The sequence below is a fragment of the Trachymyrmex cornetzi genome, unplaced genomic scaffold (genome assembly GCF_001594075.2).
Source record: "Trachymyrmex cornetzi isolate Tcor2-1 unplaced genomic scaffold, Tcor1.1 scaffold81, whole genome shotgun sequence".
NCBI classification, from domain to species: domain Eukaryota; kingdom Metazoa; phylum Arthropoda; class Insecta; order Hymenoptera; family Formicidae; genus Trachymyrmex; species Trachymyrmex cornetzi.
In genome coordinates, this window is record NW_017300147.1 from 517,907 (window position 1) to 541,491 (window position 23,585).

Genomic DNA, 23,585 nt, shown 5'->3' on the forward strand with positions numbered 1-23,585 from the left:
TATATATATATATATATATATATATTTTATTTGTATCTCTTTTGCGCGTTATGTTTAATTTCTATTCCTAATTTGTTTTGTTTCTGTAATTTTCTTTATTCGTGCTCCTAATATTTCTTTCATTGTGTGCACAGAGCTTAACTTAATCAATCTTTTACGTATCATTATTCGAACACTTACAGTTCTGATGCCTCGATCACGAAAATGCAATCGACAACTGGTACATCGTAACTTTCTTGATTCCGTGCCTTCGAATCTGCTTGTTATCTGAGATATTAAATATTTTGCATTAATAATGAATCAATTTAATTGAATAAAATTCATTTCTTCTTCCAAAATATAATTTTATTTATCAAAGTGGATACAAAATCTTTTTCAACCGAAAACAAGTCACAGAATAATTTTTTTTCAATTCAAAATTGAAACAATAAATTTATAGCATGCAATTGATATGCGCGTGTATACATTGCTCTTTTGCTACTACAACATAACTCAATTATTATTTTTTAATTACTTGGGGAAAAAAGAAACGAAACATAAAGAAAAAACATACGTACTTAAAAATTACATTTTATTCCTCCATAATCAGTTATTATATCAAAATTGCATTTCAAAATTAATGAAATTACAAAATTTTTATGTTCAAAATGTTGAAAGTTATTTTCTGGAAAATTTATTTTTTTAGTTGTGTTGCAGCAAATGAGTAATGCGTGTTTAGTCGTAATAGGAATGGATCGTTTACCTTGCTACTTTCCAGCGGGGCGCAAAATTCACAAAAGTATCTCCCCTTTCTATCCTTAAAGACGATATTGTATCTTGAATTGTCCGAAGTTGGCGTTAAACTCTGAAAAGCACGCGGTTGAGACAGTACAAATCGAGAGAAATTTTCAGATCTTTAAATTTTTAGAATAATGAGAATAGTCGCTTTGAAATCACCTTCTGTTGCCTGTAGAGCGAACAAGCAGCGTTCAGCTGACGTTCAATTGTAGGATTCGGCGTTCCAATCCTTGCTGAATGCTCGCTCTAGAATAGGAATAAAGATCAACGCATAATTGGAGTTTACTTTCCAACTCTTGATAGCTTAAGAACAGGAACGTTTTTATACTCCTTGAATATTCTGATTATCAAGTATCGTCCTGGATGCCATCCTTTCAGGGATACAGTCCTCATTAGTGACGAATATATTTCTAAGTGACAAGCAAAGTTCCTAATTATTGTGTCGACATTATACGGAGAGGAAGAACGGTTTTTCCGAAATATTAAAAAAATTAACTAGATACAGATCTGAATATAATTTTGTTTTAATCACCAAAATAATTTTGTAGGATACTCAAATTGGTTGCCAGGTTGTTAACATTTTTCACAGTATTATCATCAACATTTAATATTAAAATTATCGGTTATTATCGGCTGTGTTCAGCAGAGGAAGCAATTTTGCAACTGTAAAATTCTTTAATACGATTGGTCTTACTCTTAGTTCCTTATTCACTTACTGTATCTAAATGTATAAATCAATCATATTCAAGAATTCTACGACAGTAAGCATTCTATATAATTATTTTTATTGGTTCAATAGAATTATTTTCAGCTCTAATTAAATTTTTAGATTTTTAGACTTTAACAAAACCGTTCTTTTCATGCAGGTAGTCTCGGTTTGTCGCATTTGTGAGAATTTTTGGTTGCTTACGCGTCCGTAATTGGATCCACCTTATTTGATTTTAATTGTAACAACGTTCGAGGTTTCGTTCTACTACTTAGCGGCGTGCTTAACATTCTGCTCCTAAAACGATTATTTCCCATATATTGAATCATTTGTTTCATTAGACCGTTCAACGACGGTCGATTTCGCTATGCATGAAACTGTACGTAACGCATCATTGAATCAATTAACATATCGCTTTATATAAAATGATAACACCTACGTGTGCATCGACGATTCCTTCAAGTTTGTTATGCTTTCTTGTTCCATTACACCCCTAAACTCTTGATCAATTCTATCGCTCGAGTGCTCTCCTCCTCCCTTACTCCTTTCGATCTTATTTTCTCCGATTATCTTCTCTTTGCTTACTTCCATGCTGTCTTTGTTTCGTTCCTTTACATTTTCATGCTCTACAATTATCTTTTCGATTATATCGGACTCTTTAGTTTTCGCAAGTTTTATTTTGGTTTTTTCCATAATTTTCTGATCGATGTCCTCTCTTATGTCTTTTTTAATCTCTGTTGCAGCCACTTTTCGTTTGTAGCTAGAACGGAAAGTCATGCAAGGAGAGAAGGATTTAGGATAGTTTTTAACATTGTATATAGCAGAAATAAAACATTATTTTTTAAACTTTTTAACGGATAAGGACTGACGGAATGAAACTTGTTAGAGGAGATTGTGACCTTAAAAATATGCGTCAAGGTCGTCGGAGCAGATCCCCTGTTCGGTATATTTACCAATTTTTAATTCAATACTGTTATTTTAATTATTTTGTGTTATTGTTTTATGTGTTATTGCTATTTAATTATTTTAAATTAAATATCGTCGCGAAAAATAACTCAACTTCCTTTACATATTATTTAGAAGAGGTAACAGAATTTTTCGACAGAATAATCGTTTTTAAAGATTATTTTATTTTATGGCACGCACGCACATGCACACACAAACACACATACATACATACATACTCAATATCCGGTGTGGTCTGCATTTTCTTGTCCGGTCCATAAAATGAAGCAATATATGTGGGGGTTGGTTGCGTCGTCGTCATTTTTGTAATATTGCTCCTGCTTTCAATATCTATAGATGAGAATTATTCACAAATAATAATTGACGTCATGCGTTATCGCGCGAAATTCAGTCAGAAAATTTCTTTTCTACTTTTTTAAATTGCTTTGTTGCTTTACTAGTCGAAAAATTCACGCCAAATACTTCTACTATATGAAAGAAAACAGTTTCACTGAATTCAAATTTAATTTAAATTTTAATTTTAATTCATTTTAAATATTTTCATAAAAGTGGTATTAATTATATGTTTCTGAAATGAAGTAAGAAGGTAATAAAAAAAGAAGAAGGGAAGTTTAAACATGGAGTATTTTGAAGGTAACTGAAACTTTGAACGTGTGAAGTAAATTGAAAACGAGCTCACTTCAGGTTAAAACTAAGTCGCAGACTCGAAAAGAAAAATACATCACTGCGTGACGCCTCCCCCTCTTCTCTAAATACTAAAAAACATCGGCCCATTGCGCCTTTTGAAGTATAACAACTTTGATTAATCTGTAATTCCGAACAATAGAAGAATTTGACACAATTATATATGATATTAGATTTACTTGTAAGCTGCTGCGTCGTCTCACTCGTCATTTTATGAGGATTAGATTTTACTTTTGACATCAGTGATCTCGTATGTTTTAATTGCTGTGATTGTTGTTGCGTCTGTGCCGTATCCGCTGTGCATTTGCATCTGCAAGAGAAAAAAAACGTGTCATTTTCTAAGAGATTTCCTAGATATAAAAGCTAGCAAATTACCCAGTGCAACACGGCGCGCTGACCTCTCCGCGAAGAAACTGCACGATAGCGGGATAACTCCATTGTGGATGTTGGAAACAATGCGTACTGGGCACATCAGCTCCTACGGTGATGGGAAGCTGTATGTGTTGGCGACAGAATTCGCATTTGCTCAACGTCTGCATCGGTGTTTCCTTCGTGATTGCTCTCGCAGTCTGATCTTGTTCGAAAACGCGCATAGAAATTTAAGAAACAACAAAGTAAACGACAAAAGTAATATCTTTTCGACAAGTCATAAAAAATACAAAGTAGGATATTTTTGATATCCCAACAGCTATTTTTTTTTTACTTTCTTTGATGATTCATAATTAATAAACACTGAATCATTCTTTACATCTTTTAGATAAAGATAAATACAGAATTTTTTTAAATTGTAAAATAATTTATTTTAGATATAATAAACGTGTATGAATAACATTCATACATGTAGCAAATTTATGGACACGCGAATAATGAAAAGGTTTAAAGAAAAAAGATTTAAAAATAATTAGTCCAGTATCCAATATCCTCGCTTAAATTTACTGAATGTGTGTGTGTTTGAATGCTACTTATATACATTATTATATTTAGCATAAATTGTTTTATAATTAAACATTTTTTGCATTTAAAAGGTATATAGAATATTAGTCTTTACTAATTGCAAATCATTAAAGAAAAGAATGAAAATTGAGATATAATGTTGCGATGTCAGAAACACCCATTCCATACAAGTAATGTGCTAATAAGAAATCTTGTCAAAACCGACTCACTTGACTTTCCACGACGGACATCTTTTTCGATTCCGTTTGAATTTGAGCGACGCCGAGTTTGTATAATGATGGTACGCAGGTAGGACAGTCAATGTATTCTCGCCGTCGAGAATATCCGACTTTGCGGTAACAGTGATCAGGCGTCGCAACACCTTCCAGTTCACGGGGTATTCTGATGTCACTCAAGCTGGTCGTTACATCATGCTTCATTATCTACATTTATACTCAAGAAATTTAAATTAGAATGTAAAACAGTGATTTTGAATTCATAGTATTGTAAATTTCAAATAAGTTTATCCGTGAGAGCCATTGCGTTTGAAAAATTAAATAATTTCGTAATGCTTGAAAAAATGAAGCTATTTAATTAGATTAATAAAAAATCTTCATCAGTTTACAAATGTCCTACTCGTAATTGGTTTATTAAAAAATTAAATTTAATTAAATAAAAAACTTAATATATTTAATAAAAAAATAATTATTAATTAAAGTAATAAAAGTTTTTATTAATTTAATTAAATTTTAAAAATTAAAGTAATAAAAGTTTTTATTAATTTAATTAAATTTTAATAGACTCTTAAATTGTGAATATCTGTAACCTATATAATTGAATGTTCTAATTTTTAATACTTGTGAAGCTTTTCTCCGCGATTACTCACTTGGGTTTCAAGTACATTTGATTCGTTGGCTTTGCGTAGTATAAGTTCCGTCACGTTACTACTGCAACATTGTTTGCACATTGAGCATCTTCTTTTCCAAAATCTAAATACGTATACTTTTATTATAATTTTATTCAATTGGGTCTACCTGTCTCTCTGCTTCGAAGATTTAAATTTCAACTAATAACTCACGCGAGTACCATCGTGATATCGATCAAGAAGAATAACGCTGCCAACAGACACAATGTTATTGCTACTATCACTATGAGTTGTGTATAGGTTTTAAAAATCAAGGAAATTCCAGCAACAGTAAAAAATAATAGGCCAAGTAAAGAGAATATGGTCATCTGTAATAATTAATATAGAAAAATATTTATATTTGTAATTAATAATATTTGATAAACAATTTTTTTTGTAATGAAATTGAAATATTTTATATACAAGCATTTTACATACAGAATTTAAAAAATTATTATTAACATTTTGTTAATAATGTGTATTATGATTATTCCTTTTTCAAGTTTTTAATTTATATGGTAGTAAATGATCTATATTCTTGTGAAAGACATTTAAAATTTTAAAGGAAAGTTTCGAGTTGTTTTTTACATAACTGATTTCAATAGATAGTAATGCACAATAGCACGACATAAATTACCGGAATAATGTGCAAGGCGCTCCCGGCAAAGTGGCTAATTAACTCGATAGCTAAGACGAAAATGTATACGCCTGATAGGACAATCAAGAGGATGCAGGCAATAGCGTTTATTGGCGTAGGATCCATAACGATCATATAAATCGTGACCGCGAACAATAGCAGCACCGCGAACTGTCTTGAGGGAAAATTTTATAGTACAACGAGATATATCAGTTCATTCTAATTCCGATATTCTTTGATATTAAAATTACAGTCGAATGAAATAATGGTATTCAATACGCACAAGTTGAAATATCCTTAGCGGCTTGATTATTGTCGATACGCATCTGCTGGTTTTGTGCCCCAATAGCTTCTGCTGATCCGAATGCGTATTTTCCTTTGACATCTTTTATCTCCGCCGTTTTATTTTTTCCCGTTATGCTTCTTATCATTTACAAATATTTCAGCAATATTATAACATTATGTTACGACATAACATATTGCAATATAAATTAATAATATGCACGAATATGTGAAAAAATTCTATTTAAAACTTTTTGACATTTACCAGGACATTTGCACATTTTTGTTTCTCTAAAGAATAACTAACTTCGTGTACGTTCGTCTTCCATTTTTATTTATATGAATTTGCTTTAAAAAGAAAAGCATAGAGAAAAAATAACATTTTACACTTTCTTCTAGTGTTTATAAAATTTTTTATATCCTTTCTTTTATCCAAGAATTTTCACATATTATTATTGATTTCGAAACATTTTTACATATTTTTCATTAAAATTGTTACAAATCAATATTTTATATTTCGATTTTATCAATCTCTTTCAGCGCCTGCTTGTAACATTCAAAGCATCTAAAAATAAACTCCATATTTCGATGAAATGGGATAAGTGTTCAACGAACGATTCAATTTTCACATCTCGATATATTTATTTTATTTTTATAGTATATAAAATACAAGCATTAGAATTTAGATAAAAAAGAAAACACATATAGAGCATAAAACTTTATAATGAACAGATTTTGCATGTGCTTTATTAATTTTGCTGCAAATTTCAAATTTGTCAGCCTATAACATATGATAATATAAAGATATAATCTTCATTTAAAACGAATAAAGAAAAATAGATAAGTTAAAATATATAGACAGAGATCTTTTCTATTCTACTTAAAAAATAATTTAAAATTTGTTATTGCAATATTTTTTCTAGAAATAAATGCTTTAGGTACAAAAATGGACGGATTTGTACGCGGATGGACACTTTTTTCATCCGAATAGCAAAGAATATTTTTTAAATCGCGACAAAGATTGCAATTTCGCGTTTGGTCTCGTTATTAAATAATTACGATAACTATACGAATTTTACTAATAACTAATAAATCTTTTCTATCGATAATTACACGCGTATACATAATCTTACATGTTACTACAGTGATAACAGATATTATATAATACTATTACTAATTCTAATTTCTAATATGACTTTATATGTGTTTGATAATTTTACAAAATTAATGTTTTTAAACAAATTTTACAATTCATTTTACCAAATATGAGATACTATTCAAAAGTTTGGAAAATTTGCCTATAAAAAGTTATTTACTTTAACTTCCAGTTTTCATCGTTTACTTCGAATTAATTGGATATGGATGCAGCGATATCAATGTCTTTTTCCAAGTGTGAGTGTTTTAAACATCTCCTACAATTTTGCTTGGCTCTCCTCTTATCCACAAGGTTATTTGTCTTTCTTAGTCAAACCCACAATGGAAAGTTTTATTGTGAAGTTTTCAAGTGATTAACACAGGATCATCAGGTCACGCCTAGACAAATAAAAGAACAACAACTGAGTTCTCTGTCACGCCGCTTCATACATCGTTCATTGTTCGACAATTTTTGACTTTTAGAAACATGATAGTGATTGCACATTCTATTCGCCTCCCGACCGCGCTCCCTGTGATTTCTTCTTGTTCTCCAAGATGAACTTTCGATTGAAAAGCCGTCGTTTTGACACTATTGACGGAATCTTAGCAAATTCACAGGAGCTTAAAACACTCCCACTCGAATTTTATGAAATAATGGAAAAAAACTATTGAAATCGCTATATTCATGTCCAAGAGCACTCAAAGACAGTAGAAATTAGAAATTAAGGTAGGCAATTTTATTTTACAGGAAAATTTCAAAGTTTAGATAGCACCTCATATCTTTCCTCAACAGATAATATTAAAACTGTGACAATTCAATAAATACACAATTTTTTAATTTTTAATTTCATAAATCTTTTTCGTTTTATAAAATAATAGCTGCTTTCAGTAGAGGTAATAGCTTTGCATAACTGTTGTAATATTCTTTAATATGATTGGTCAGGAGGGTTCCGTTTTTCACTGCTTTACCAATGAGAATATTTTATTTTAAAACATTGATTAGCGATGTGCGTTATCGAATCTCTTTCTGGTTTGCTCTTTCTTGGATTGGTTTTGCCCTAAGTTCCTCACATATTATTATCACCAATCAAAGCTGTTTTCTTTGCTGAATGCAGCCATTAAAGTATCAAATTAGTAGTCGTATAAATTTCAGAAAGTTTTATGAAATTGCTTGTGTAATAAATATTAAGCCGCGTATATACCTAGCGAACGAACACGGAATGTGAATGTTCGGACATTTGTGTTTATGTTTGTGAGCAGTTTATTCTTTTTCTTGATTGAACCAAATACTAGTATTCGATCAGATTCGATATTCGTTGCACATAGCAATTAATCTTGTGCAACTTTTATGTAACAAATAACAATACAAAGTTTTGCGTTCGCTGTTCGTTCGATGTTTGTTCGCTAGGTATATACGCGGCTTTAAAAAATTAAGATCTTTCATATATTCCTTCTTTTTCTTTTTAAATAGACTATCCATAGCTTTGGTGATACTCGTGAGTCCTTCAATTCGCTTGAATCAACGGACTTTCTTGCGAAGACGGACATGTTCACGCATATCTTATAATGGCGACAATTTCCGCGATAAATGCCACTGCGGTTACGAATGTAAATACGGCTGCTGATATAAGCATATCCATGTACTGTTTGCTAGGATGGATCTCGTTGTTGTGCACATAATAGTAAGGACCATTCATCTGGCGCCAATTATGGACCATCAAGCTTCCGGCCACCACATGCATAAACGCGCCTACGGTTGCGAACATCAGCAACTGTAACAGTCAATTAATCATGAATCCAATTGCACGACCTCTAATGTTAGCGTGATGAAAAACTCCTGGGAGTCTATGTTTAGTTTTTAATTGCCGGCGGAAACAAACCGGAGGACGCAGATGCGCCTACCCGGCATTTGGAGCTTAATTTCGCGATTAGTCACAAATCCTGATCATTCTTGGGTATTTAGGAAACAACTTTAATAACTTTTTAACAAGAAACTTTCTCTTCTCCGTCACTCAAATTTAGGAAAAGACATTACGTCACATCAATCCCGTATTAAGGGCCTATATGTTACGAAATATCCTCTATAGACGCAATACATCAATTATAATGCAAACAAATCACAAATGATTGTATGATGAAAAAAATATAATTACAAATTTGATATATATATATATATAAAATATAACGAAACAAAATGTCATGCTTGACTAAATAAACTTATAGATATATATAGTATATATAATAATAATTATAATCGCTAATATCACACAGCGATGTTATTTGTAAATTAAAGACTAGACAAAATGAAATAATCGAAATATAAAAGATAGGAATTGAAACACAAGGTAACGTAACTAAAGTGCAATTAGACATATATGAATATGATTGTATAATTGATTAAAAGTATAATCGTGCAAAAACAAGAAAATATTCTATATTTTTTTACTTTTGATTTACGTCAATGTATTGAAAATTTATCGATTTTGTAAATCTATCGATTTCGCAATTTAATCATTCGTTCGAGATAGAATTGTGTACAGAAAAGCTTATTATTAGTTATGTACGTGTCTGTTGTTATGAAGCTGAGATTTTTTAATTGTTTGTCACGGTAAACCGCCACAAGTGTCATTGATTACAACAATTACATACGTCTGGTAATATGAGATGTTGATTCATATAGTGAGATTTGCACAGTTGAAAAGTTTTTAATCATTCACAAGTGGGTAAATCATCAACGCGCGCTCTGATGTATCTGATCTGATGTCGCGCGATTTTTTCATTTGGCGAAATATTCTTAAACAGCGTGTGAAGTGACATCGCAATATCTCGCGCGATGAAGCCTTGATACGTCCGCTAATTAACACATACGCCGTTGCTGCTGTGTAGTGACTCAGCTGTACAAATGAACTAGGCGTATCTAGTCGCGGCCTATGGCGTTCTTTGTTGTGGACATAATATAACAAGGCCATGTGTGCAGTAATAATATAATAAGTATACATATTTATAGTATGGGTTGTTAATCCCCGTAACACTTTGAGAAAATTGATCAATATTTATCAAAAATATGACCAATATACGCGCCACGTATTCCTCTGTTGATATTTATTTCGGTAAAAATTATTCTTTTGTAAGAGAAAAAGAATATATTTGACACGTGTTAAAGAGAACGTTAGACCACATTTAAACATTTCGAAAATTCATCATGGAAATTCCGTGATTAACTCGAAATCGATCTTCGTTTTCTTTATAAAAGAAATATTGAAATATTTAGAATTGTAAAGATCATCCTTGGAATCATCCTATAGTCTTTTACTCTTATACCCTGCACGAAGATGCGTAGAATATAAATATTGTACTTGTTTCTTCTTTGCGAAGAAACTACGGATGGTAAATTCGCCGCAAGACATGTAAAACAAATTTTATTTAAATTCTAACATATTTGATAGAAGATAGACATTACCGTTCTTTTTGGCACGCGATCACCCAGCATATGACTGATGATGAAGAGTGCATTGATGAGAATATAGCCGGCGACCGAGACGTAGATAGTGGCTGCATCGTCCAGCTTGAATCGCGGCCTGTTGAAAATGCGCTGGAACGAGTTCATCGGATCCACTGACAAACCGATTGCAAAAATGGCCAGTATCTGCATTGAAATATTAAAACATTTAAATTTTAGGACTGCTGAAAAAGTTGCACATCTTTTCTAGATTTTTTCATTTACATGAGTTCTGAAATATTTGAAGATTTCTATAAATATTCTAAGAAATTAAAATGTATTCAACGCTATCAACACACACACACACACACACACACACACACACACACACACACACATATAAAATCCATAAATCCTTGAAAAAATAAAAGTAATATACATCAAATAATGTTGAGCAAATAAAGAAATGTTATAATACGTCATTATACACTTCTCAACAAAATTAAAGGATTACTTGTTCCTCCCTGCAAAAATAAGCAAATTTTAAGATAGAATAATTTTGTAGAAAATTATCGCATCGAGATGTTTAAAAAAGACGGTTAAAAATTATTCTATCTTGAAATTTGTCTATTTTGTAAAGTGGAATATAATTTTATTCTAAACGGTCAAGCTGGGTCTTTAGTGTTGAAAGAATTCTGTGTGAATTTATATAGCCAAATTCAATCCTGCGCGCTGAGTCTATTTTCAGTCTTGAAATCCCAACAGAACTAGAGTTAAATTAAATTGACAAGCATTTTAACAATGATGCTCACATGCATCTTTATAATAATCATTAAACACCTTAATATCGAAATAATTTTATCGTGAAAAATATTATCTCGGCCTAGGATTGAACCCGAATCTCACGTATTCCGTGCGAGCGTCCTCGCCGTTAGACCACCGAGGTGTAATATTCTTCGTAACAACCGATATGTACGTATAAAGAGTACGCATTTTAAATGCCACGTGTATAAGCAATATTAAAGTATCATATTAGACTGCAATGTGGACACACAACAGTTAAGAACAGTTAAGAAACGAAGGCTAAGCTTTGGTGCTTTCTGAAATATAATTCCGTGTGAATTTATATACCATAAATCCAATCCTGCAAACTGCGCGCCGAACTTATTTTCGACCTTGAAACGCAAGAGGGTTCGATCTACGACCGAGGTAATATTTTTCGCAATAAAACTACAAATTTTAAGATGTTTAAAGACCATTATAAAAATGCTTGTAAACATCATTATTATATTGATTCTCAATTTAATTTGTGATATGACTATTTTAGTTCTGTTAAAATTGCGTTTCAATACTAAAAATAAATTTGGCGCACTGCAGTTTGCAAGATTAGATTTGTGGTACATAAATTCACACGGAATTGTTTCAACACTAAAGATCAAGCTTGACAGTTTAGTCTAATTTATTTCTTAACTGTGTGTGTTTACATCGCGGTCTAATATAATACTTAAATATTGTATAATTTTATTACTAAAGAAAATTTATAAAATCTGAAAAATTTTAAGATATTTTTTCAGAAATTTTCATAAATTTAATATAACAAATTCTTAAAAATATTATGAAATATGAGAATTTTTTAAAGAAAAGCTTATTAAACATTGCAATTTTCGCAATAAGAAAATTTCAACAATGGGATACGAAGCGCGTTGTAATCCATGTTATTCTTTATTCGATTAAATTAAAAAGATACTCGCCAATTCGAGCACTTTGATGATGATGGGTAGATGACTTAGAATCTTGTGCCTTTTAGCAGTCGGCTGTTGGCTTTGCTGGGCTTCGTCCGCCATTCTCACTCGTCGATGTTTTCCTTTTCCGTCGCCCAGCTTGAAGGATTTTCAGTTCGATTTAATGACAATCGATTTTTTCTTCCCTGTGCGTGTCACCCTTGCTCGGTTTTAGCGACCCTAAAACGAGAAACGCGATGGATATCACCCCTAAGGGAGTTGTACGTAAATCGTAGGGTTGAAGTTGAAGTGTGTACGGCGCAAATAAAAGACTATAGAACGGATTATTCAAATGATAAGATATTTCACTGTGTTCTTCATCTATTCCAGGTCAATTTTCCTTGGATAAATGCGTTGTAAATTATTTTTAAATTGAAACTATGCGTTTTTTTTTATACTAAATAATGTCGATATATTTAAGTAAATTAACTAAAGTATTAGTAATTATATATAAAGTATTTCCTTAATATAATTTCCTCAGTAATGACACTCGTATAGCAAAAACGAACATTAGCATGTAGTTTGTAACAATTAAGTATAATAAAGATAACTAATAGCATTCCATATATCATATGTATATTTATATATATAGCATAGTTAATCTTTACTGTTCCGTGTCATTTTTTATTCCTCATCCGCCATCATAGGGTGAGGTGCATTTGCATTTTACGATTTTATTAAAGGATTAAAGCGTAATGAGATGATTTTCAACCGCAATTTTATTTAGTTTCAATCTTCAATAAAACTTAGTAAAATTTTGCCACTTTACCGGCGTATGCGACGCGCGAAATTTTGCTCGGACACCAGCAATCGCACGATGGAAAATAAGGGTTCATTATAGTTACTTACAGTTAATTTATATATTTCTGGTTAATAGCTATAAGTTTCTCACGAATGTAAATAAAAGGAAAATGGGGAATCGAATTCTTCTTTAATCTCGATTCACTTAAATCCATTAGATTATAAAGGAAGAATGTCTTTTAAATTAATCATATGATACTTTTGTTATAAAAGAAAAAAAATGCAGTATTTTTATTAATACGGTACATTTATGCCCTTCGACGCGTTCTGTAACTTGGGAAAATCGATTCTACTCGGCTGTTTTATACGGGAATGAATACGGAGTTGCATCACGCGAGTCGTGAACGACGTGAACTCCGTCGCGGCTGAAACTCGTTGTATCTAAATAGGCCTCGAGGTATACGCTGAATAACAAAACTCAAAGCTCCGTCCATTGATTCACCTGACACGCGCTCCGTCCACCACGTGTACCGTCACTCCTATCGCTTCGCCAGGGAAACTCGATTTCACTTCGAGCACACTGCCGCGACTCCGCGCTCCGAGTGTCCGCTCTCGAAGAACACAACAAAGTTTGTAAAGTGAAGTCAAGGATGGTTGCGCGAGAGAGTTGTGTTCTCTTCTCTTACAGTTCTTCTCAATTTGCAGGTAACTCGAGAGAGAGGCGCACTCTTCACTTCTCAAAGGACTCAAACGCGGCCGATCGCCGGAGGCGAGTTTAACGCGCGTATACGTTGTTGCGCGTCGCGACGCGTGCGTTGCAGTGCGCTGCTGCGAGTTGCGACTTGCGACTGGTAAACTGGTTGCGACCACGCCGCACAGCAGTGCAACTCGAACTGAAACGGGAAACCTGAAACGCGCAGAGAGAGAGAGAGAGAGAGAGAGAGAGAGAGAGAGAGAGAGAGAGAGACGGAGAGAACGTACGCGCGACACTTTACGAGTCCTCCGCGCAGGCGGAGTGCGCTTTACGAGTCCCACGTACGAGCAGGTCGCACGTCGCACGCGCCTTGGGCGTGTAGTTCTGTGCGGTGACTGCCATGCGTCCCAGACGGCGACGGCGACGCTTCGATACCATTCGATACTAGGCACCGTTAACCACGCTTAGCTTTCGCTCGCCTTCACTCCAACACTGTCATTAACAACTTTCAAAAATTTGTCGCCTTGCCAATTGCCATCGTGTTACAAGTCCCCTTTTTCCTTTTTCAACTTAACGTTATATATTAACGCTAAGCTTTATAAGGTGACAATTGAGATAAATTGACAAAAAGAATGTCACACTTCTCCAAGATGTTTTATTCGGCGAAAAACAATGCAACGAGGTCGGGTTCTTTCACGCATGGTAGCGTATGGCACCGCCAGATTTCCGGCCATGCTTCTGTCTGTCGAAACACTCTAAATATTTGCTCTGTACTGCTAATGTGTCACGGACGCGCGCACCAAGTATTTTCTTCTCGTGCACGCCCTATTACGTCATCGATTAAACGTGCGTAATGACGATCATACCGAGCATCATAAGTCAGACGCGCGTTGAAGCATCTTCGTTCCAGTTTCCTGTAGCAAGCCAATTTATCGATGCACTACATGTATTTTTTAACGAAATGATGAAATCATGAAAAAGTTACCGATTTTTCTATATTGTATTAGAAAGTAATACAGAAACTCGTTAGAAACTTTAGAATTTGGATAACAAATTATTTTTATTTAAAGTAGACATGTTTTTAAAAAAAATATAAATTCAGGTAACATGAAAACATTTTCATTCAAATTATAAAATTGTATCGTTCAATTTAAATATTGACCTTATCAAACCGTATATAACATAACATTTTCATTTTTATACGAAAAGTATAAATTTCCGATTCTAATCATTTTATTTAGAAAACTATATCATAGAAAAGGACATGTTTAATAGAAAAAAAGACAAAGTCCGTAATTACATTGGTCAACACTGACATTGTATCCTGCAGTCTTATTAATTTTATGATGCTAACAACGAATATATTAATAAAAAGTATCTTATTGTTAGCTCTAATTTTTCTAATACCCCTGGTGAAAGAATTTCGCTGACATTATTCCACGTTTTGGACCATTTCAGCGAAATTGCTGAAATTTCACTGAAATTTTGCTAAAAATGAATTTCTCAGCTAAAAATCGTTGACATTAAACTGAAATTTTTCTGAAATGCTGAAATCTTGCCGAAAAGTGTTCCAAAACGTGAAATAATTTCAGCGAAATTTTTCCACCAGAGACACTTCTAAGTCTAATTGTGCAACTCGCGGTTAATTAAATTGAATTGGAAAGAGATGAGGAATAAGTTAAACCCCGGTTAAGAGTTCTTCATGTTAATATTCGCAATTTTTAATAGTTTAATAGTTTGCTGAACATTTTTTACCCCACATAACTGATCATACGCTAGTATATCGAAAAGCTACTGCATGCGACGCATGCATTCAGCTCAGGGAATTATAAAATTCACAATGAATTTCCGCGAGAACGATTTGCTTCGCTGGAAACGCATTCGATCCTATTTCATGACGTTATTTTGACGTTGCAGCGATACAAGGACACACGTCGTAATTCCGCGGGTTGCCTGCCTGCCTGGCGTGCGTATCGAAAAGGTTCGCTATCGCATTACACGCGAATACGCGCTTATTATCGTCTTATGTAATTGTGGCGGAACGGTTATTTTTAACTCGCTATAGATTAGTAAACAATCCGAATTACCCGACATTCTGTTGGATTATAATTAATAAACTCTTAACTGGCAGCGCAATAAGTAGAATCTCGATTGTATGAAATACGATTGAAATGCACAGTGATTAAGAAATACTTATTGTGGTTTTACTCGACTGACAAGTAAAACTTGTCGGAGATTATTTAGGATCATGATCTTAATAATACGTGTTAAGGTCAAGATCAGAGCGGGGTCCCCTACTTCGTATATTTTACCAATAAATAACTAAATAATTTTTAAGTTAAAGTAAATAATAATTTAGGCTGTGTTCCAAATTTATTGTGTCAGCGCTGGAAATTTATAGTTTACGTTACGTGCACTATAGATTTTCAGTACTGACACTCAATTTTGGGTAAAAGTTTGCATCATAGGGGAGCTCTTCCTTCAATAATCTTGACCTTGACATATGTTGTCTAATTAATGTTACACAAATTATTGTTATACAAAAATTTACATGTGTGTGCGTGAGCTATTGATGCAGTAATATGTAGTGATGTGTCAACGACACGTAAATCGTCTATGTGTCAAGACTATTTACCAGGGTTGGGTAGTGCTAAGTTAAAAAAATAAAAAGTTAATTAACTTTAACTTAACTTAGTTACATTTCAGACTCTTAACTTTTTAACTTTATTTAGTTACATTTTATCTGCAACTATTAATTTTTTATTTAATTCTTTGAAGTTAAGTCTCAGACATAATATGTGGCAATAGCGATAACTTAAATTGAGGTAAAAATTGCAAAAGTGAGCAAATTTACTAAGTGTTGACCAATGAAATTATAAATATTCTAGTGAGAATTTGCTTATTTTTCTAATTTTCACCTCATTTCAAATTACACAATCGACCGCCAGATTTCTGAATCTGTCAGAAATCGTGTATTTCGATGTATCTAGTTTCTGATAGGTTGAAATCTATTATTCCTTATTACTATATACCTCTACTCCCTCGTACTGCGTCCGAAGCTTTAGTCATATCACAGGCCAGTATTCATAGTCGAATCTTATATACTAAACAATACATATAAACAAAACATGTAAATATGTATAGAGTATTTTCTAAATGAAGTATATATTTGTCATTTCCATTACTTGTAAGACTGAAACCCTGAAATCACGAGTTAAAAAAATATGAAAAAACAAATTTAACTTTTAAATTACCTTTTTTTATTAACTTAACTTAAAAGTTAACTTACCCAGTCAACCCTGCTATTTACAACATGACTATAAATCTTCTTTAGGATCCCCTTAAAGTAGAAAATTTGTGATTTCGTAACGACTTGATGCGAAACGAGATCCACATCCACTCCAAATCCTTCTCTTGCCTAAACACACGACTTTCCACACGAAGCGAGGCCCACCTCTCACCTCCCCCTTGCTTAGAGGCTTACGACTGCTCAAGTGCTCACGACGTTCTAGGTAGGGGAGTAATCTAAACTTTGCTTCACGTGGAAAGTTGTGCGCCCCTAAACAGGGGAGAAGTGGGATGGATCTAGTTTCGCACGTAAGTTGTACTCTCTCTCTCTCTCTCAAGCTGCGTTCGGAAACATCATTTGCGTTTGGAATTAAAATCATCTTGCACACTTTTACAAATTGTTTTTTCTTTCAACTATCGGTTTTTTATCGTCTGTAAAAGAAAAAGATTATTATAAAGGGAGCACACAAGTGTTCAACTTGTAATATTTTTGTAGGATATATCGCCGCTTTAATCAACATTACCAGAAATTGTCGTGGAATCGATCCACACGTTGTACATACGTATGACATACCGCAATATCTTACTTTCCATATATTGTGTGATTACTACATAGGTATATCTATGTCAACTCGTCCTCAATGAAACATTTACGAAGAGTACGTGATTGCAGTTATTTTAATTTCGACGGTTATATTCATGCTTAGATAGTAATTTATCTGCCGACAGTACTCACACAATGTCTTTTTTTATCATATTAACTTGTTCTGTTTAGATATAAGAATTGCAACGGTATGAGATATGCAAACACGAAGAGAAGAAAGAAGTCTATAGCCATGCTTATGTCTTATGAGCTTTCTACAATAAGCCATTATCAAAGCTTTAAGTCTTAAGCCGTAAAAAGTTGACCAATCATAGTCGAATGTGAGAAAAATAGTCGACTATGATTGATTAATTTTTTACGGTTTAAGATTTAAACTTTAGGTAATAGCTTATTGAAAAAGAAAGCCCAGACTTTGATCGTATTTTATTTTGTTTTAAGGAGAAAATGGTATTATGAATCCCATTTATGCTTTATACAATAATTGGTTAATAATCAACATTTAAATTTAAAACTTAACAATTACATTCATCAAAGTGTTATACAATCGATTCTTTACGAAACATTTATTATTTAAAACGTTATTTATAAAAATGTGGCACATAGTACCTCCCACAAAAATAAATTTAGAAAATTGATTTAGAAAAAAAACACAATATTCGATTACATTATTTGTGCACATTTCTATTATAAACTTTTAGATTTTTTGTTTACATAATTCAGCATATTTTTTTATTCGACAAGTATAATTGCAAACTTTCGTTCAAAATGTTAAAAAGTGGATGATTATTTTTTATTATATTCAGAACATAATTTCAGAGACTCAAGCACGAAAAAAATTCAAATCCTGGGTAATAGTTGATTTTAAACACCTTTTTCTTTCTCATTAAGTTGTTTATACTTATTTAAGGAATTATTTATCCTACTATATGCTAAGTTTATGATTTAGTCAAATTAGGCATGACCTCCATAATTAACGTGATTATATGCCCGACTTGTGGGTGGATGTGTAGTCGTGTCGGTCATCCGCGACGATTACCAGGTCAAGTAGATTAATTGGTGCGTACGACGGGATCTTAAAGGGCCCATGATGAAATCATCCGGTGGAACATTACGAGTTGTTTATTTTGAAAAGGGCATGAGTCATTTTTTAAATCACTCTTTCTACGTTTCCGTATTTCTTTAGTTTCCATGATTGAGCCTCGTTAAACAAAGGGGACTACGTAATGATCGTCCGATATGCATTATCAGTCGTTAGACGCGGAAAAAAAGTCTAGACATGTCAAGGAGAAATAAATTTCTCCATAAGCGTCGCAATGTACAAAAATATCTAAAATACTAATTTTCTTTTAAACAAGATTAAAATATTAAGAGAAGGGCTGGCAACACACGAATCTGACTCAGTTCGTGGTGTGTAAATTTTTTAATATAACATTGTTTTCTCATAACAATATAGTCAATCATGATGTAATAACTCCTTAGAGGAAAACACTGCAAGTATTAAGTATCAAATTGATTAGTAGTTTATTATTTCTCAAATAGCAAATTGCTTAAATTGCCCGTAATATTGAGGAAAACAGCTTTCGATCGATTTGTCTATTGGATTGCCTCTTCCAAATATATTGTGGCAATTTTTATGGCAACTGAAAGGAAACTTGTGTCAAGCAAATATTTTCTTTCTTATGATGACTTGGCTATCTGGGTTACTTTAAGTATCAAAAACACTAACAATAATGCTTTATATTCTAATACTTGGACTAAATGATTAATCGCTTACAGTAGATAGATATTAAATTCCTCTAATAGACTATATATCTAGACTTTTTCCAGATAGCACACAATATTTATAAAATATTTACAAAATATTTTATATTCTGTATTACAAAAATATAAAATATATTATATCTTTTACTTATATCATTATTTAACAGCGGTGCGGACGGAGAGTTAAATATACACGAAATATGTTTTAAATCATTTTATTACAAATTTTGTTATAAATTTTATTTTGTATACGTGTTGTATGTATTTTCAACGAGAACTATATATGTATGAATAAATATGTACGGAGATATGTATAAAAACATATAATGAGGAAAATTTCGTCTGTCTTCAAAAAAGGACAAGATTATTTATATTTTCTGCAAAGAGATTTTTATGCAGAAACATGATTAATAATATAAGTATTGCCGAAGCCAACGAATATAATCCAATTGTAATAGAGTTTAATATGTGAAACTTTTCTTTGTTAGTTGTAACATGAGTTGGCGTTGATGGAATGAAACAGAAAACTTTTGGTAAATTTTTAAGTAATGTTCAGTTTTCCGTTTTATTAAAATTCTTCCTTAGCGTAATGAAGAAAGCTTAATATTAAATCAATCAAGTATGCTGCACCTTCTAAAACGCACAAAGAGCCCACGGCCAAGCCGATCTGAAATTATTAATTTTTTGAATTTAATACGACACAATTTATCGCTGATTTCAAAGAAGGAGATGAGATCTCAAATACATGTTCTATGAAACAAACTTTAATTTTTGTTTAAATAATATTCAGTCAACAGCAACTAAAAGATAACATAATATCAGTTATAATTTCGTTATAATTTCGCACTGAATAATGTAATTGTTATGTAACCAAGTATTATTACATTTATATTGTTGAGTGTAAAATTATAACATTGATCTTATCATCTTATGTTACTTTTAGGTGATACACATCGACTATGGCTAAATAGCTGTTGAATGGAAGAAAATGCACGTTCGTTGTAACTATTTGCAAGTTTATATCTACAGCTTTTAATTTTTTAGTGCTTTTTTGTGATCTTGTAAACAGAGTTATACAGAGTTGTAACCGGATCTTGATATTGTTTTCTTTTACTCCAAGTGAAAAAACTTGCACGCCGCGAGAAGTAGTATACTGTCTACGCTACTACGTATAACTTCTGTAGGTCTCGCAGTAATAGGTAGAAGAAAACAATGTGTATCATTGTACATAATGGCAGCAGTAGAGAGAAGACAGTATCAATCAAATGTTGGTTATAAATCACCTGCGAAAACAGCATTTGACAGCTGACTCAGCGTCAAATATTTGCGACCATATTGCTTTTTAACCGATTTTTGTAACAGATTCTTGACTGGCCATTTATAAGGGACTGCGCATTCATTCTACCATGGATTTTCATACACGCATTGCCGTGTATTAACTATTAATTTACAATTATTTGAAATTATTTTATGATTTATTAATTAATTTGACAAACTATCACTGCTATCACATAATCATTATGTACCGAAATTCAACTGAAATTAGCTGATTGTAAGTTCTACCTGCATTTATGGTCTACTTGTGCCATGGACGGTACTGCTTGACTGCTTCTCACGGCATGCGGCACTCGGAGTGAGAGAAAACTACATCGAGATCCGAACTCTGCTTATAAGTTAGGGATTCGACTTACCTGCCTCTCTGGCGCATCATATATGAATTTCTGTTCGGATTGATAACCATGCCAATAGTGTAGAGCTGTTCCACCCACAGCCACAAACATGAAAGTTCCAACGAAATTCATGATGATTTCCTTTAAAAAAGATGATATATTACTTAAATCCGAACCAGTGAATGTCGTTTTGCTAAATGTAATATATAAAATATTTGCTAAACGCAATTGTTTAGATTGCATATATAATTACTGACCTAATTTGGTTAACTAAATGTAGAAAGTTCGCTTTTGGTTTAATTTTAAGTACTGAAGAGGACCCTATAATCGTGGGTCAAAGTATATATTTATTGTAATATTATTTAAAATAAATTAAAATTCGCAGTAATATCTATATAGCGCCGACTCTTAGAGGCCTTTTATTCATTTTTGATTAATTTCTTTGGAGCCTACACAATTTTATTAACTGAATAATAGTATGTATTATATGTATTTGCTTTTATTATGTTTAACATGAACTATTTAACTAAAGTTCATCGTATGAAATGAAAAGTGAAATGAAAAGAACAAATACATACGACAAGAGTCTTTTTGTGCTCGGAATTGCCAAAACAGTAGCTCATGAGAACGACACTCGTATAGATGAAGAATCCGACGAATACGCCGGAAGCGACGATCTCGGCATCGGGATTCTTGTCTTCGTTCAAGTTCCAGGTTCCACCGACACCTAGAAACTCGCCACCGTATCCCGTACGATAGAGGATCAGTATGATGAGGTTGATAACCTGCGACAAATCGACAAATTTTAAAAACACGTACTTTCCAGAAGTTCTGAAAAAATTTACACTTTTTGAAAAATTTGTTATATACGTATATATGAATTTTGAAATATTCCAAGTATTTATAATAATATCTAAATATTTTTCATTCTACAATTTCTAAAAAAACTGATAAAATTTGAAGAAATTGAGAGAGAATATATTTTCAGAAATCTTCATGAATTAAAAATATGACAAATTCTTAAAAATATTATGAGATATTCTCATTTTGTTTCTTTTACCAGAGATCTTTCAATGATTACAAAATGATAGTGTTTGTTCGGTTTCTAGTTTCTACTAACTCGGTTTTTACAATTTGCTGTCAGATTACGCACACATTTTGTTGGCTAAATATACGAACTTAATACGAACGTAGTTGATGTCAATCTGCCGCAAGTACAAGCTAACATTTTGCTTCGATGAATGAAATGCCGCAGGAATTTATATAATGATAATGAAGCGATATTGTCTAAAATCAAATCTTTCTTTTAATCATATAAACATTTTTAACACATACCTTTTTACATGTTTAGCGAAATTAAGTTTGATAAAAGTAAATGAATTATAAAAACTTACTTTTTAAGTAAACATGGTTTTATGTTTCTGGAACAAAATAAAAATTTTATTTTGAGTTCGAAAGATTAATGCTGAAAAATTAAAAATTATATGAAAGAATTCATCGAAAGCAAATAGTATCAAGATGTAAGAGTCTTATTCTCATTATAAAGAGATTTTCTGGGACACTGTAGTTTCGTATACACTATAGAACCGACAACGGTGTAGCGTATCGCTTGCTAAACAGTGTACGTTATCGCAGACCGATAAGGGCAGTACAAATGATTCATACACGTCCCTTGAATGAGTGTACGATGATGATTGTTCAATTTACGGTTTTTTGTTAACCATCCATAATTGAATTCATCGACTGTATTATAATTAAACAATTTACTGATTACAACGCGCATCACATTCAAATTACTTTCCTATATCAAAGCTTATTATACCGAAGTTTTATTATGTCATTTTATCACTCTTCTCGATATCTTATTGAACACGACTTTCTGATCTCAAACTATTATCTCTGCGTATGTATATATCACAAGAAAAAGGTATTCACTGTTTATAGTTTGCATATTAAAGAATTTGTCAAATTGATAATGAATTTTTTAATGATTGCTTAATTTAATAAATTTTTTATTTTTAGTAAACATTTAATTAATGGTTTATATAAAGAATGCCTACAAAAGATATTAAGACAAAATCCCTTTAAGAAATAGTTCAAAATTGAATGTAAAAATGAATGACATTAGATTGTTATAATATTTATCAATTAATTACTCTAAAAATTCTTCGATTTTGACTCGTTCAAAATTATATTGTATATACATTGAATTATATCGTTATATATTACATGGAATAGGATATTTTATGGAATTCTCTCTCTCTCTCTCTCTCGTTTTCTTTCTATAGATATTCACTTTCCACAATTACTGTACGAAATCCAAAATACAATCTTCTCACCAACTTTAGCACTTTGATCACTATACTCGCAATAGTCTGTAAGGACACCATGTTTGCGGATTTCTCGGCACTCGCCTTGTGCTGTGAAAACGTACGTAATAAAATGATACTTGCGCCAAGGTTTGATTCCGAAGCAGAACCAAGCCCTCTTTATCTAATCAGATGATACAGAGAGTACGTTGAAATGGGGATAAGAACCGTAAAAGACAGTCGCACATGCGCGATCTTATCTGAACGATAATTTA

The 23,585-nt window shown here is 32.4% G+C and overlaps 4 protein-coding genes across 7 annotated transcripts in view; 1 reads left to right on the top strand and 3 right to left on the bottom strand.

The window, feature by feature from the left end:
* The window catches only part of LOC108768583 (uncharacterized), a 6,123-nt gene extending 859 nt beyond the window's left edge, over window positions 1-5,264 (bottom strand). Inside the window, exons 1-12 of the mRNA XM_018519056.1 lie at window positions 5,145-5,264; window positions 4,953-5,055; window positions 4,297-4,509; window positions 3,509-3,702; window positions 3,313-3,443; window positions 2,668-2,779; window positions 1,923-2,243; window positions 1,688-1,780; window positions 1,106-1,187; window positions 937-1,023; window positions 743-844; window positions 181-267 (exon numbers count right to left, since the gene is read on the bottom strand). Coding sequence (XP_018374558.1) covers window positions 181-267; window positions 743-844; window positions 937-1,023; window positions 1,106-1,187; window positions 1,688-1,780; window positions 1,923-2,243; window positions 2,668-2,779; window positions 3,313-3,443; window positions 3,509-3,702; window positions 4,297-4,509; window positions 4,953-5,055; window positions 5,145-5,155 — 1,536 coding nt within the window. The 5' untranslated portion in view covers window positions 5,156-5,264. The remainder of the gene's footprint in view (window positions 1-180; window positions 268-742; window positions 845-936; window positions 1,024-1,105; window positions 1,188-1,687; window positions 1,781-1,922; window positions 2,244-2,667; window positions 2,780-3,312; window positions 3,444-3,508; window positions 3,703-4,296; window positions 4,510-4,952; window positions 5,056-5,144) is intronic.
* The window catches only part of Adsl (adenylosuccinate lyase), a 32,811-nt gene that overhangs the window by 5,800 nt on the left and 3,426 nt on the right, over window positions 1-23,585 (top strand). The gene's annotated exons all lie outside the window — the stretch shown is intronic.
* On the bottom strand, window positions 7,782-17,160 carry LOC108768585 (uncharacterized). Of its 4 annotated transcripts, none has more exons than XM_018519061.1 (4): window positions 16,989-17,160; window positions 12,214-12,423; window positions 10,484-10,669; window positions 7,782-8,795 (listed from the first exon to the last, which is right to left on the bottom strand). In XM_018519061.1, the coding sequence occupies exons 2-4, from the start codon at window positions 12,304-12,306 to the stop codon at window positions 8,574-8,576; spliced, it is 501 nt and encodes a 166-aa protein (XP_018374563.1). In that variant the 5' UTR covers window positions 12,307-12,423; window positions 16,989-17,160; the 3' UTR covers window positions 7,782-8,573. The 4 variants fall into 4 exon arrangements, with proteins under 4 accessions (XP_018374563.1, XP_018374564.1, XP_018374562.1 ...); XM_018519062.1 differs by lacking the exon at window positions 16,989-17,160 and adding an exon at window positions 13,966-14,019; XM_018519060.1 differs by lacking the exon at window positions 16,989-17,160 and adding an exon at window positions 13,712-13,866.
* Window positions 19,623-23,481, bottom strand: Ssk (smooth septate junction protein snakeskin). Its single transcript, XM_018519063.1, has 4 exons — window positions 23,341-23,481; window positions 21,580-21,786; window positions 21,023-21,142; window positions 19,623-19,998 (listed from the first exon to the last, which is right to left on the bottom strand). The coding sequence occupies exons 1-4, from the start codon at window positions 23,389-23,391 to the stop codon at window positions 19,900-19,902; spliced, it is 477 nt and encodes a 158-aa protein (XP_018374565.1). The 5' UTR covers window positions 23,392-23,481; the 3' UTR covers window positions 19,623-19,899.